Raw genomic sequence first — 15968 nt, 5'->3', positions numbered from 1 at the left:
TGATGTTGGTGGTGGACTTCTGCTAATGTGTTAAAGAGAAGTGTATAGATCTTATTTACAGCTCAAAAAGTAAACCAAAAAACCGTTGATACTTATGTTGCAATTTTTGTTTTTGACCTCATATATAGTTTCAAATATTGAATGCAATTCTTGGCTTAAAATGAAAATGTTGCAATGCATTGTCTTTTATGCTCCTAAAATTATAGTAAAATTATAAGGAGATTGTTGCTAAGTTTAAGTTCCATTTCCTCTAAACTGCAGAGAGCCATATATCTCTTCATTGTTCGACATATTTAGCTTAGTGATTCTGTATTTTGAATGTATAACTTATGTTGAGCTAATGATCATTGCTCTTCAGGGCAAATGTATAGGATTAATCTAAGACTTTTCAGATCATGCAGTATGTTGGAAACTTCAGTTGATGAAACTTTTGCATTTGTAGCACTCTCATTATTCCTTTGATCGGAAATGGGGACAGATTCAGAAGTGGCTGGTAGGCCGGGATTGCCTGCCTTGCATGTTGTGATCAGTTGCTGAAATTATGCAATCTTGAAGTAGAATATTGACTAATAGTTTGCCAAGTAGGATTGTTTGGCATGTTTGAACCTAAAGGTCAGAGAGTGTCTCTTCTGTCTGTAGTGGACCAAATGTGTACTTGGAGTCCATCCATTTTCTCTTGTAGTCTACAGCCTCACACTTGTGTCATGAATGCTCTTGACCAAGAAAGATTGAGTAAATGGATGTGTTTTCTTTCTCTGAGTTTGTTCTTGTCTCCCTCAAATTTGTCCCCCTCTCCTTTCCCTCTCCTTCACTCCCTCCTCTGCCCCTCCTTCACTCTCCCCTCCTCCTTTCTCTCTTTTTTAAAAAAGCTAGGCAGAAATGTCCTCATTGAGAGATGACCCAAGTCATTCTTTAATTTTCTGTGAAACTTACTCTTATGTTTTCACTTCTCTCAGTTCCTTTTCGAATCTTCTACCACCACTCCCTAATTTTTAGCTATAAGACCAAATCATGAACCGGTAAAATATTAGTTATGGGGAGTCATTCCTAAATTTGAACTTTTTTCAGTATCGGTAATTCCCCAGCTGTCTCCTGTTGCAGAGGTTCTTCATCCATGTGAATAGGCTTGGGAGGTGGAGCAGGAAGCCTTAAAATCTCATGCAGACTTTTGAATATATGTGTATTTTTAAGTGAAATGCCCCACAGGTGTTATTAACATCATATTCTCAAGGGAGTCTGTGATCCCTAAAGGCTTAGGAACCACTAATTGCTGTTAAACAAGAAATTTTTATAAGCAAATTCCTTCTGTAGCAGCATTTTGAAGTACAACCAGAATTAAAATATTTATGACTGTAAAAAAATATGACTGTATTGACCTACAGATTTAAAACTTTATCATACTTCTTATTGTGATATTTTAGAAAGGAGAGAAAGATGATGTTTGGTTACTTATAATTAAGTGATTCCTCACGAATGTTTTTGTTACTTTGGAGTAGAATCCGTCCTTTCTTGTTACTAAAGCTAGCCTAATTGGTTTTATTTAAAGTGTCTTCTGCATGAAACTGGGTTATCTTACTGTTGATGCATTGAGAACATATTGTGTGAATAAAAGAAATCACTTTTGCTTGCAAATTTTCCATGGAAATATTAATTTTTAAAAATTGTATATTATAGTTCTAAAATTAAATTGCCTGAGAGTTTATTATCACAGGGCATACCAAAACATTAAATAAGAAGAAAAGCCTATATTAAAAGTCTCATATTTGATTCTTATATTCCAAGGCTGTGAAGATAAAAACATATTTTTTTATCTCTGAAATGTGTGCAGTTCAAGAAGTGAGTGTACTAGATTTTCATGGAAGAGGGAACATTTTGGGTTCAGAGGCTTAGAATGTAGATGATGACTAACTCAAGTCCTGAGTGATAGCTCGGACTCACAGAGAACATGGGTGGGGTTTAGTTTCAGGTGGGAATAATTATCACTTAACCCCTTCTGACACTTGCTTTTACTCTTTTCAAACTAATTTTTCCTTTCACTTCTCAGCTCATCTGTCTCTCTGGCTGCATTCTGTGAGCCTATAGTAGAAGTTGGCATGTTATAGTCACAATATAAGATATAAAGAATAATAAATTTATAATAAAATAATGCATATACAAATAATAGGATTGTCAGTTATTAGAAGGAAAAATCTACCCATGTTAAAAATTGCTCCTGATTTTCACACTTTCTGGGTGTCGGGTTAGGATGTTGGGATGTGAACAGGAAAAGCCAGGGCATGAGGCTCAGGAATGAAGCTAACAATGAGCTCGCTCTGTATGCCAGCGCTGTGCTATTGCTTTTTATACAGGTCTCCATTTCACACGGTAAGAGAGGTACCCACCATCTCCGTTTTGCAGATAAGGTGATGAAAGATTGGTGAAGTCAACGACTTGCTCAGTCATTGGCAGAGCGAGAATTCAGAGGTCGGAGAGCTCACCACACCTGCTAGTGGGTTGGAAGGGGAAAGGACCAAGATGAAAGGGCCTACGTCTTTGTCGGCCTCCAGATAGTCCTAGTGAGGCCAGTGTTTCTGTTTTTAAACTGAGTGTCTCCATCAGCAGCATGTCGGTGACCTGGACGAGAACGTGTGATTTCTGAGGTTTCCTAATTTGAAACTAAGGGGATGGCTCCAGCCTTAACTTAAATATTTCTTGTTGACAGAGAACAGGGCCAAGTGTTTTCAGTGGGCTGTGGTCTTTCTTTCAGTAAAATCACTTCATCCCCACATCAAGTGAATTTTTTAAAAGCAGACTACATTTCATTTCCATTGATTTAAAAGTATCAAAACAACTTTCCAGAAAGCCTTGAACAAATATACATCCATTTTTTAAAAAGATTTTTATTTATTCATTTGACAGAAAGAGAGAGAGAGAGGGAGAGAGAGCACAAGTAGGCAGAGCAATAGGCAGCAGGGGAAGAAGTAGTACCAGGCTCCCTGCTGGCCGAGAGCCTGACTTGGGGCTCGATCCTAGGACCTTGGGATCTTGACCTGAGCTGAAGGCAGATGCTTAACTGACTGAGCCACCCAGGCTCCCCGTACATCCATTTTTTAAGGCATTGTCCTGTTTTTTTCTGCCTTGGATCCTTTATACTACTAATGACTTCCAGGACAGTGAAATTGGATTGTTTCCCAGACTGTGGAAGAGGATAGTCAGCCTTGTAGTTGGTATCTAGAAACATAGTTGCTAAAATTTTTTCTCTTGGCACCCGGTGCTGTTAATTCAGGAAAAGCCAATTGGCAATTTAAAATACTATTCTAGAATACCTGGGAAATGAAGTTGCTTATTCTTCAAAGAAGGAGAAAGTGTAAAACCTAGGCTACCTGGCCATTTTCTTCATGCACTTATTATGTAATCAGTGTAGATTTAGCCAGTGTAGGATGGTCTCTTTATGGTTTGGTGGTCTAGTGAGTCAGAAGATTTGAATGCTAGTCCCGGCTTTGTGTCTTTGTGAATTCCTACTTAATCTTTTTGTGCTGCAATTTTCTTTACTTTAAAATGAAGGGATCAGACTGTATAATCTCTAGGGACCTTTCTAGCTCTTAAAAATAATTCTAGGGTCTTTTCTTTTATACAAGAGTTTCCTCCTCTTTCTGTCATATTTGTCACTGTGCAGAAGTATTCAAGATAGGGGCAGTAATTTACAACTACCTAAATGCCTGCCTTTTTATTTAAGAGTGGTGCTACATGGCAGCTACTTAGTAAAGTATGTGCTTTGTGGTTTTTTTGGTATAATGAAAATTTGCTTTGAGCTTGCCTTACTGTTTGTACAGTAGCCACCAGCCATATGTGGGTAATTACATTTAGATTTAAATAGATAAAAATTAAAAATTTAGGTCCTCAATTGCACTTCTAGCATTTCAGGTGGTCAGTAGCCACACGTGGCCATTGGCTACCGTATTAGACAGCACCAACAGAACATTTCCACTTTGTCACAGAAAGTTCTGATGGACAGTGCTGGTTTAAGGTTTAGTTTATAACTGGAATAAACTATATCCTCGCAGTTCACATTAACTGGCCAGTATGGGGTTTACATTTTATTCTGTAGTCTTCTAAAGCCTTTTTAGGCCATTTTTTCCCAAATGGGGCTAAAAAAAAATAAGCTGTTTAAGGTATTTTTATTAAGAATTATTTTTATAAGTGGCATAATGGAAAATAAATATGAATTCGTCCGTCTTTGCTGCATCTTTAATGGGCTGTGGTTTTTAGAGGTCAGTTTTAAAAAACTGCTCTTGTGTGATAGGTGGAATGAAAAAAAAAGGGTAAAGGGAAGATTGAACATTAAACTATATATGTTGCCCTGGTACCCCAAATAAGACTGGGAAGGGACATGTAGAATTAGCCTTCCTGAATAGCACAAGGTTCTTTAAAGCTAACTAGCCTAGAACTGGTTACTACTTAATAAACTGTGCCTACTCTGCTGGGTTTATGCTCATGCTCCCAAAACTTTTGTAGTATATAACCTGATAGGGAAAAGGAAGAAATTTGCTTGGCTTCTTGCAGGTTACATGTGTCTGTTATATAACAAAAATGTAAATCAGTGATGAACTCCTGAAGTTCGTAACACTCTTTTGGGTATTGTATCATGGAATCATATTGACCCTTATAAATGGACTTCAGAATGGATTTGATCACAGGCATCAGTGTACACAGCAGATGACAACCAGAAGTGTTCTTGAAGGATGCTGAAAGATGTGACCCAAATTAGGCATTAGGTTGTGGTGTTCCTGTTGAATTACTGTTTCTATAATTTCAAATGAATGATCAGACATAGCCACACCTGTTTGTTCCACCTGTGTAATGATCATGCTATAGTGCCACGTGGTGTTGAGGTATTGATTCATTTTGGAAAAGACGGCATTGATTAGCTATGAACCCAACTGGACAGTTGTGTGTAGATTCTTAGCGCAAATTACTTTAACACTTTGGACTTGAAATTCTGAAAGATCAGAAGTTCCTTACTGTTGCAGTTGATTAAACTGTAGGAACTAGTCATTTGATCTCACAGACAGGACTTAATGCTCCACTGCTAGTAGCTGACTGTGGAAAAGTTTAGAATTGCATTTAATTTAGTCAACTGTTAGGCTGTGGTCATGGTTTTTGTTTTGTTTTGTTTTTTGGTGGTTTTTTTTTTTTTACCATCTTCATGAGGCATAACTCTTGAAATAACTTTACCAACTCTAAAATATTTATGTAGTTTCTTCTAATTATAAGTAGTTTTTCATATCGCACAGGGGCTTTTTTATTTAGTTATTCTTTTCCATGTAGAGGGGTGCAAGAAAACAAAAAGAAATTCTTTGGTAGTGAGCACAAAATTATGACCCAAATTTTTTTAAGTCCTTAAACTATCTTTGTAATAAACATTTCTTCCTGCCTTGCATAAATGAACATTCACAACGATTAAAAAAATAGATAAAAATCTGTTTTTAATGCTGAACTCAATTTCTGTTTGTTAAGTATACTTGCTTATTTTTATCTTGGCATATTGAGCTCTCTTTGTCGTTTATAGATTACATTCTACAAGTGGTCAGACATACATACACAAGATTATTATTATTGCTACTTTCTTTCCACCTGAAGCATGTGGCGGCCCCAAACCCAGCTTTAGAAGCTGCGTTGTCCACACCTGCTTGCTCTAAGGAAGGTGCTGCTGTGCTCCTAACCGATTGTTGTTTGCGCAGTTGTTCTGATAGACAACCCTCTGTTCAGTGATTAACTCTCCATGTACTTTCTCCTTTCCCAGGAAGATTCAGAAAGGGCCAGGTATTCCCACCGGTCCAGTCATCATCGACCTTATCTGGTTTGTAATAACCAATAAACTTGCCCCTAATACTTGCCCCTCATTAACTTAATGCATTCACCCACAGACTTATGCTGTGTTTGTTTTTGTTCTTATCAGGGAGTTGAGGATGCATTGTCCCTTCGAAGTCTTGGCAGTCACAGGGTTGGTATTTTAAGTTGTTTGCACCATGATAGCAAAGCTTATAGGTGTGAGCTTTCTGCAGCATTATTGCCTGAACAATCTGACAGTGTTCATATTCCTTTGCCTTTAAAAAAAAAATGGAGAAATTATTGGCAGAGTCCTTTCATTGGAAAGTGATCTTTCTCTTAAATTATTGCTATAATCAATATAAATCAATTCTAAAATCATGAATATTTTTAACTATTAAAATGTATTACTATTTTTGTGTAAAAGGACCTTTGATTTTGGAAAATTATCGCAAAATAATAAGATTGATTTTTATGGAATGACATCTGTGTGGTTCAACTTTCAGATTTTCCTACTTTCATATTTTTTAAAATAATGGTTTATTGAATGGGTAATAGCTTTGGGGCTTGGTTGACGAATTATAGTTTTATTACATGGAAGAATTGAGCTACTGATTTGAAAAATTCTCTGCGTAGCATATTTTCAGTAATTACCATACTTCAGCATTTTGATTAACATTTTGTAGTATGCCTCAGCTTTTTAGCATACATTGCTGTAAATCAAGGTAAATGAGAGTTCATTCATTAAAGTCTTGTATATTGTGCCAAGACACTGATCTCTTTTTAAAGAATTGTGCTTTAAAGCTTAAAGCAATGCTTTTAATTTGTTCGTTGACGATATTGATATGCGTATATCTAGATTTTTCATCAGTAAAATGATCTTTCGTGTTGAGGTCTGTGTTGGTTAACTTTCCCTAAGTCTAGTTTTCTTCCTATTTTATGTAATATATAAAAGTACTCTATAATAAACCAAGTGTGTTTTGGTATATGAGTTTCAGATGTGCTTGTACTCTTAGGTAGTCCTTTAGTCGTATTTCTTACTGGTGACTGTAATCTACTTTCTCTTTTTACAGTAAGTTAGTACACTTATTTTGAGTCATAAATATTTTAGTTAATTGCAAAAGTTTAGATTTATAAGAATATTAACAAGCCTTCACAGCAACCTAATCAGCAATTTAAGAATGATTTTACAGAAGAAACATTTTTTTAAGATAATAAACTCATCCTGCTTCTCCCTAGAGATTTTTTTCTTTTTAAACACTTTGAAAATAATCATACAGGGAGTTAGTCAATAAAAGCTTAAAAGTTGAGTGTTGAGGGTTTGAAAATAATCTCTCCCCATTTAAAAAAAATTTATGGCTTTTTCCTTTGCTTTCCATTATAATGTTCATAGTGTGAAGTTTCACACAGTTACCATTAAGCTGGTTATTTATAATTTTCTAAGTGGTCTCAGGGAAACTTGATTATGTATTAGTTATATTAGTTTAACCGAACAGTAAAACCATCCAAGTTTGATGTAATTTAGGTCAATTTTAAAAATCATTTTTAAAAAAGATTTTATATATTTACTTGAGAGAGAGGGAGAGAGAGAGAGAGAGAGAGCAAGTGAGGGGGGGAGAGGAGCAGAGGGAGAGGGAGAAGCAGACTTCCTGCTGAGCAGGGAGCCCACCCCGGGGCTCAGTCCTGGGACTCCAGGATCATGACCTGAGCCTAAGGCAGATGCTTCACTGACTGAGCTGCCCAGGTACTCCTAATTTACTAGCCTTCAAAACAAATCTGCAAACAAGCACAAGAGAAATTAAACCTGCAATTAAGCTAATAAGGAATTGGTTACCATGAGTGTTTATAAAGTAATAATGATGATTTTCTTCTTATGGGAATTATAGCATTAAATAAATTTTTTTTTTTAAAGATTTTATTTATTTATTTAACAGAGAGACAGCCAGTGAGAGAGGGAACACAGCAGGGGGAGTGGGAGAGGAAGAAGCAGGCTCATAGCGGAGGAGCCCGATGTGGGACTCGATCCCGGTACGCCGGAATCACGCCCTGAGCCGAAGGCAGACGCTTTAACGACTGCGCTACCCAGGCGCCCCCAGCATTAAATAAATTTAAGATAAAACTAGAACTCTCACAGCATTTTATTTCACTGTGGTAAGTGTGAAAATTTGCTGCTATGGTAAAGAGTAAAGCTTCCAGTTTTTAAAAAATCTGAGCGTGAACATGAAGATTAATAAAAATTTTACACCTTAGAGGAGACTCTAGTACGTTATTGTGTATGAGTGTACATCCAGCACATTTTAAATAGTTAGATTTCCTGGAAATAAGTCTGAAAGCTCACTAATAACATTGTTTAAAAGGAATATAATTGAGGGGCCACCTGGGTGGCTCAGTTGGTTAAGTGGCTGCCTTTGGCTCAGGTCATGATCCCAGGATCCTATGATGGAGACCCACATTGGGCTCCCTGCTTAGCAGGGAGTCTGCTTCTCCCTCCGCCTCTCCCCGCTCTCCCTCCCCCTGCTTGTTCTCTCAAATAAATAAAATCTTTCTTAAAAAAAGAAATATAATTGAGGTAAGTTTTTTTTTTAAAGTAGATAATATTGGGAATTCTAAGTTTTTGTCAGATTATGTACCTTTTAAGATTTTATTTTTAAGTAATCTGTACACCCAGTGTGGGGTTCGGGCTCACAAGAGTCGCATGCTCTACCAACTGAGCCAGCTAGTAGCCCTCAGATTATTTACTTTAAGAAGGAATAACTACCACGGGAAGCCTGGGTGGCTCCAGTCAGTTAAGCGTCTGGCTTCGGCCTAGGTCATGATCCTGGAGTCTTGGGATCGAGTCCTGCTTCTGGCTCCCTGCTTAGCATAGAGCCTACTTCTCCCTCTGCCTGCCTCTCCCCCTGCTTGTGCTCCCTCTGTCTCTCTCTCTGACAAATAAATAAAATCTTTAAATAAAAGTTAAAAAAAATAAAAAATAATTACCACATACATTAAGCTGAATATGTAGACAGCTTTTGTTCTCTTTTAAAAATAAATGTGATGGTCTAAAACACTGACCTAATCTTTATTGGGATTTGCTATATAATTTGGGAGTTTTGGTATTTCTTTGCCAGTTATCTTTTAAAACGTATGAGCTGTATATTAAAAAGGTCTAATACTTTTGGATCGTGTGTTTGATGTATGAACATGAGCAGTACCTGGATGTGAGGCAGATGTATTTAAGGTTTTCTGCCATATTCTTAGGACTTTGAACTTTCTTTTTATCCAGTTAACTTCAGTTAATACTTTCTTGAAAGATGACCTGCCAGAAGGTATTTGGACTGGAAATGGTGTCCATGCTATAGATATTCTATAAAAAATAAAAGGAGCAAAAATCGTTCAAGACTGTGAATGATAGGTTTGGGGGAAGGAGGATGAAATCGAAGCCCTGAGCTTAGAATTTAAACTGTCTGTTTCTTTAAAAAATGATCTGCCCATAAAAAACATCTTACAAATGCTTGGTCACTGCTTTTTATATTGAAATACGAGAAGACCATAAGGTAGAGGTCCAAAATTAGAAAATTGAGGCCATCTTGAGCCAGAGCAGTAGGGATGGATACATTGCAATTTCTTATTGGTGCCGATTTTTACTGTTATATATATTAGTTCCTGTTTAATTATCAATGCCTGTAGTATAATTTTAATGAATTTAATTTTAATATGCTTGCAATTTGTGTTTTGTCATTTACTACTACACTGTTTAATTCCATGGAAGAACCCATCGAAGGACATAACTGGGACACACTGGAGCAGAGCTGGTACACCCAAAAGGAAAGACATCATGGTGTGTAGTTCAGAAAAATGCGTAGTGTTAATATTATGCACTTTGATACTCAGAGTTCTGCGGGCTTGAGTAATAGGTATATTCTAACAGAAATTGACACTTGCTGAGCTTTGTTTCCACAACTTGTTTGCTCTATTTCTTTTAATTTTACTTCCAATGAAGACTTTCACGTAACTTTCTGTGAGAGTTAAAATCTTTTTGATAGACGGTCATAGAAGATTTGGAAATATTTTAGCTAGAGCCCTTAATATATTCAGTTCTCTCTCCTTCGATGACTTATTTGTTTTTAAACAACATAAATACCAATTGACATGTACTAGGGGGATTCTTTTTGTTTACCCAGTTGTTCTAGTAGCAGTTGGAGTGTCCAAGTTATGGATTTCTTACCAGATAGATTCAGCAGTTTTTTAAAAAACAGCTGAATTCTGCATTATATTTTGGAAAGGGAAAATTGAAACAGGTCAATTTCAATTCTCTTGTTAAATTCTATGCCTTTGTAAAATGCCATTGGTGCTACAGAGAGGATCAGAACACATAAGACATGACTGTTTTCTTCAGTGAACTTATCTGGTTGGGAAGGCAGAATAGTTTATATGCAAGAATGTGTGGCTTGAGTAATACGTATTTTAGAGATGGTATTTTTTTTTTAAAACAAAAAAGTTATTTTGTTAACGGAGAAGAGACCTAAGTGAAATTTCTATAGAAAAGGAACTTTACTTTCAGGGAAATATCACTCACAATACAGTGACATTTTACCATTGCACATAATTTGCTAAATGCACACCGTTAGGCATTTTAGAAAATTTTAGTTAAACAAGATTTTTGTTACACATGTAATAACACTATCGTTTGCCTCTTCTGGGTAAGATTGCTTAAAAGGTGTAAGCTAGAATGCTTGAAAGACAAGATTAGGAAATCACAAATCTAAGTATTATGCTATAATGCAGTTTCTTGGATTCGAACTGTGCTATTATGCCTGTTGTCTTATTTTCTTAAAGACCTACATGAAATGTGATTTTTCTGGTCTTATCATAAATTTTATGTGTTTTTCTTTTATTGATATTTAATGCCACACCTGTATGTATAGTGTGCATATTCCGCACTTTGCTTCGACTAAGTTTCCAGTTTTGTTCAGTGTTTTTAATAGGGAAGCTCTTGAGAAAGGAAGGTTTTCAGCTGTATGTCCACAGGCAGATCGAAGGGGACTTCCACATTTTGATGCTGGAATTGGTTTTTTTTGTTTGTTTTTTTTTTGTTTGCAATCCTGATTATGTTAGTTATGTGCTCTCGCTTCATTGTCCATGCCTTGCTTTTGCCATGTTTCAAACAATGGGAAATGATGGTAACAGTCACAATAATAGAAAGTAAAACATCTTTTTAATTTCAAAATGCTTAATTCTGCATGTAAAGGCTCCCTGTGGATGTTTTGTGCTAAAGTATACCGAGGTTGAATCATCTCAGCAGCATTGACTAGGAATTCTATGTTTGAAAGGGAACATGCAGCTTTACACGTACGTGAAGTTTAGCAATCACTTACACTAGGGAAGTGTGGGTGTGAGGAAGAAGATTCTTTAATTCAAATGTAACAGCCTTTGTGTATAATAGTTTTTGACTTTTAAGGTAGTGCTGGAGTTTTAAAAATTGTTTTTATTTAAATTCCAGTTTGGATTTTTAATAACTTTGCAAATGTTGCTTTTTTCCTCTTTATATTTCTAATTTTGGGAATACAATCAACTTTCAACTTTTTCTGAAATCCAGTATGATGCTGTCAAGGATAGATCGTCAAGACTTTCATCATTAGTATGTAGTGCATGACTTTGTGTTAAATGTAGTTTTACTTTATAAATGCCTGATCATGCTAATCACAGATTATGACTAACTGTCACAGGTTTGTTATTACGTTTTGGGGAAAGAGTATGGCCAACAATGCAAAAACTGTTGTTTTGCGATTGTGGCATAATTTAACATTTGAATAATTTTTTCTTTTAGAATTTCAGGATCAGATAAAAATGATTTGCTTCCTTATTCAGGACTAAGATTGGTAGTAGTTTTTCTTAAAGTGATAAGCACCTCAAATGACACATATGCATTGCCTGGAAGTCATGTTTCTGGCAGTGTTTGATACCCATTGACCTACAGGCCCTGCTGTGTTTCTTTTTATGTGTCACAAGCCAGCGGGTGTGCAGTTGCTAAACAGGAAACAGCCAGCAGTGACAGGTGATACCTGAAACAGCATTACGCCTGCTCATTTTTGCTTGATTGGCTGGGTTTTTAGGTATATCATTTTAGCTAAAGAAGTTTAGTTACAGCGTGTTTTCCTTGGGTTAATATTATGTCAGTAGATTGCCTGAGTTTCTAGACAGTGTAGTCATCTCTTAAAATGTTCAGGGTAATGTATAAAAGGAAGGATATGCATATTCACAAAAAAATGAGTGGATGGATTCAGAATCTAGCTGTGCATATGTCAGGTGATTTGCCTAGAGCAGACTGCTAAGAAGTGGGATATTTCTATCTGCACCTCCTCATTTCAGGTGAGCAGTGCATAGCTAGGTTGGGTTTCTTGTCTGCCTAATGACCTATATAGTAGTATTTCTGTCCTTTATGCCCTCGTATACACTTGGCTTTGCACTCCTGGGAGAAGTTATGTATTGAGACGGTGCTGTCTTCAGAGGACCTGTGTGCAAGGTCAATGTCTGGTAATGCTTTTGCTACAAGGGGCAGTTCATATCATCTTGGCTATTTTCCTCCCGAGCAGCATGTGCTGTGGGACCACTAACTTGGGTCAGGAGTATTTTCTTGGGCAAAGCAATGCCATGTTCTTTCTCTCTCAGTTTTGTTTTGATTGATTCCAAAAGATTGCCTTTTGGCCTTTTGCTATAAGAAAGACCTAGAAGGAGGTGGACCCTCTTGTCACCCATACCTTTATAAAGAAGGTAGAAAGGACTCAAATAAGATGTGGGGTGAGCATCCTTACAAATGCCCTGCCTGGCTCTGAGTCCTAATTACATCTTTTTTAGCTGGCTGTATGTGAGACGGACGGCATAGGGGGAAGTGAGGAGGAATGCAGATGCGTAGAGGTACTCTATCTCTTAGCTAGTCAGCCAAGTGCCATGAGTCATTTACTAACAGCTGGGAAATAGATCCCATGGGGACTACTCTGTATCTCATGTGCATCTTTCTGTGTATGATTTTAAGACAAAGTTTATTAAGTTATTTTTTAAACTTCACTATGTGATCGTGAAAGTTAACTTCAAATGTTTACTTCCAGAATCATTCTTACAGTCACTCTTATGGAATGAAGAAGAGGTCTTCTGGTTCTCATAAAGACCCACTGGTTAGTTGTGTTCTGTCTCATGTCCCACTGTCTTGTGCTGCTGTAAAATTCACTGATTACTTTTAGGGAACTTAAGAATTATGACTGCTTTGGTGTGTGCCTTTGGCATTATTGAAATTTGATAACATACTGAAACATGATTTATCACAATCTTATTTAGAAGTAATTTTGTTTTCACTTACAGGATTTAATAGCAAGTCAATACAAGAAGTTCATTAATCATCTATTTTCAGTTATGAACTGTCCTTTGGAATATACTTAAAGAATCAGTTTAGTGAGGTTTTTGTTTTTGTTTTTTTTTTAAAGATTTTTTTGTTTACTTATTTTTGAGAGAGAGAGAGAGAGCATGAGCAGGGGGAGGGGCAGAGGGAGAAGCAGACTCCCTGCCAAGCAGTGAGCCCAGTGCTGACTGATTCCAGGACCCTACGATCATGACCTGAGCTGAAGGCAGACACTTAACTGACTGAGCCACCCAGGCACCCAGGTTTAGTGAGATTTGTATCCTTATTTTAGAAATTTGATTTAGTTGTGGTATTATAGGCAGTGCCAAACTCACAAATAGGTTTCATTCTGAGAGTTTTTTAGTTTGTAGGTTAAATTTTGGGAAGGTGGAATGAATTTTCTGGTAGAAACAATGAAGTATGTGTTAGCAGAGTTCCCATGTTATCTTGCAGGAAACTCTTTAACCTAGCATGTCATTAAACTATAGAACTAATACTGCTCCATTCCAGCCACCTTGCTAAACATTTCTGTGGGGGAAAAATGTGTCCAGAATGCCCATTTGGATTATTAGGAACACTTCTTCCTGTTAGGCTGCCACAGTACTGGCAGGAGAATCAGTCCCAAACTCCCTGTTACCTGGTTTCTGTGTAAGGGGCTCTGATCTTTGGTGGGGCGAGAGAGGATCAGTAGGCTTTGGCAGGTAGGAGGGAATATAATGGAGAGGATATTAGTGAGAAGCCCTGGAGGGTGAAGCATTGGGAGCTCTGGGGAGAGGTTAGTCCTGGTGCCTTGTTGAGGGTGTGGTGTGGGGAGGCAAGGCTGGGCGTGGCAGGGCTCAGTGGGAGTAGGGATCCCCCCCCCCCCCGCCCCCGGCCCATTGCAGTGTCCGCAGTGCAGGAGGAGTCTTTCAGTCAGGGCTTGCTTACATTTCCTTAATTCTGAGTGTAAAAGATGGCTGGATAAGTTAGGGAATTACATAGATGATGTTCTCTTCGCCAGGTAACCACCATCTGTATAATGACTTGTTCTGTGCAGCATATTGAAAATGAACCTGCCATAGATGTTTTAGGCCAAACCTGTTTAGTACACACTGGCACTGTGTTTTTGGTAATTTAATCGGATCATTTTATTTATTTATTTATTTATTTATTTATTTATTTATTTATTTATTTATTTTAAAGATTTTATTTATTTATTCGACAGGATAGAGACAGCCAGCTAGAGAGGGAACACAAGCAGGGGGAGTGGGAGAGGAAGAAGCAGGCTCATAGCGGAGTAGCCTGATGTGGGGCTCGATCCCATAACGCTGGGATCACGCCCTGAGCTGAAGGCAGACACTTAACCGCTGTGCCACCCAGGCGCCCCTGGATCATTTTATTTTGACAAATAATGGGAGGGACTACGAGAAGTTTGAAGAAAAAGCCTTTACTATTTTCTGTGGCATTGCCAAGTGGATTATAAAAGTGGTAATAGTTGTTTTGGATTTTTCAAGGCTGTTACTAAGTATGACATGAGAGTAAATCATTTATTATTTCCATTCCATTTTGACTGAGGGTTTATGCTCATGTTTTTATTTTTATTTTATTTTATTTTATTTTATTTTTTTTAAGATTTTATTTATTTATTCGACAGAGATAGAGACAGCCAGCGAGAGAGGGAACATAAGCAGGGGGAGTGGGAGAGGAAGAAGCAGGCTCATAGCGGAGGAGCCTGACGTGGGGCTCGATCCCATAACGCCGGGATCACGCCCTGAGCCGAAGGCAGATGCTTAACCGCTGTGCCACCCAGGCGCCCCTATGCTCATGTTTTTAAAGCGAAAAAGTTAGTAATGACTTGGTTTGAATACAGTTAACCTTTAATATTAGTCTTTTTTTGGAGACTTGAGATAATTGTTATTTTGACTTTTACTTAATGCGATTCAATGCTTTAAAATCATTGTTTTGGAGGAGAGGGGGGTTTGTCAGTATCAGAGTTTGCCTTTGTGTATTGTCAACAACGTTTAACCTAAGAAAAATGTGTTTAATTTTACTTTTTGCAGAGTGGCCTCTACTTTGACCAGAGAAATTATAGCAGTCTTAGACATAGCAAACCCACCTCTGCCTACACTCGGGTTTGTCTCAAGCTTGTTGGCTTTGTGTGTTTTATCCAACTTTAATGTACTTCTAACCCCTGGTTTTGCATTTTGACTAGTTAGAACTAATCTGTGAGTGGCTGTGTGTACACTAGTTTGTGGTAACTGAATTCGTAGAGTCTGTGTATCTTTACATGATGTGAACTATTGAACCACCACATTTGTAAATGAGTACCATTTTCCCCAGTTTTTTAAAATGAAAAGTATTTAACACACAAAAATATTCAAAGAATTGTATATTAACCACCCACGTGCCTACTACTTAGATTCTACAATTAATATTTTACTACATTTCCTTTATCATATTAATGTCTGTCCGTCTATCCATCCACTGATCCATCTTTTGGGGGGGATGTATTTCAGAATAAGTTGTAGGCATCACTATACATCATGGTGGATGGCCTTTTAATAAAAGCTTACATGTAAAAATTTAAATGGGATGAGAAGAATATAATTATTTGTTTAATGTTAGAATCCTTGTTTTTTCAAGACATTTGGCACATTATACATTTAAAACAGAAATATGTGGCACATAGTACATATAAAATAATTCAGTTGTCAAAACCTGCACACAACTTAGATATTCTTATTTGTCTTGTCTGATGGGCTTGGAAAAAAGAGCTGAAAATTATTTTCAAATGACATCAGAAAAA

At 37.2% G+C, this 15968-nt stretch overlaps 1 protein-coding gene across 15 annotated transcripts in view; it reads left to right on the top strand.

The window, feature by feature from the left end:
- Positions 1–15968, top strand: part of LRRFIP2 (LRR binding FLII interacting protein 2) — a 104864-nt gene that overhangs the window by 38743 nt on the left and 50153 nt on the right. For 10 of the 15 annotated variants that reach the window (XM_045798266.2, XM_045798264.2, XM_045798259.2 and 7 more), the window contains exons 4-10: positions 443–493; positions 5783–5839; positions 5939–5983; positions 9560–9628; positions 11387–11428; positions 12897–12962; positions 15223–15294. The exons of 4 other annotated variants lie outside the window; for them this stretch is intronic. In XM_045798266.2, the coding sequence (XP_045654222.1) occupies positions 443–493; positions 5783–5839; positions 5939–5983; positions 9560–9628; positions 11387–11428; positions 12897–12962; positions 15223–15294 (402 nt within the window). The remainder of the gene's footprint in view (positions 1–442; positions 494–5782; positions 5840–5938; positions 5984–9559; positions 9629–11386; positions 11429–12896; positions 12963–15222; positions 15295–15968) is intronic. One more of the 15 variants, XM_045798263.2, reaches the window with a different exon arrangement.

This window comes from Ursus americanus, chromosome 20 (genome assembly GCF_024610735.1).
Source record: "Ursus americanus isolate L20-20 chromosome 20, mUrsAme1.1.p, whole genome shotgun sequence".
NCBI classification, from domain to species: Eukaryota; Metazoa; Chordata; class Mammalia; order Carnivora; family Ursidae; genus Ursus; species Ursus americanus.
Note: the sequence above shows the minus strand (reverse complement) of the source record. Positions and strands in the feature narration are given on the sequence as shown.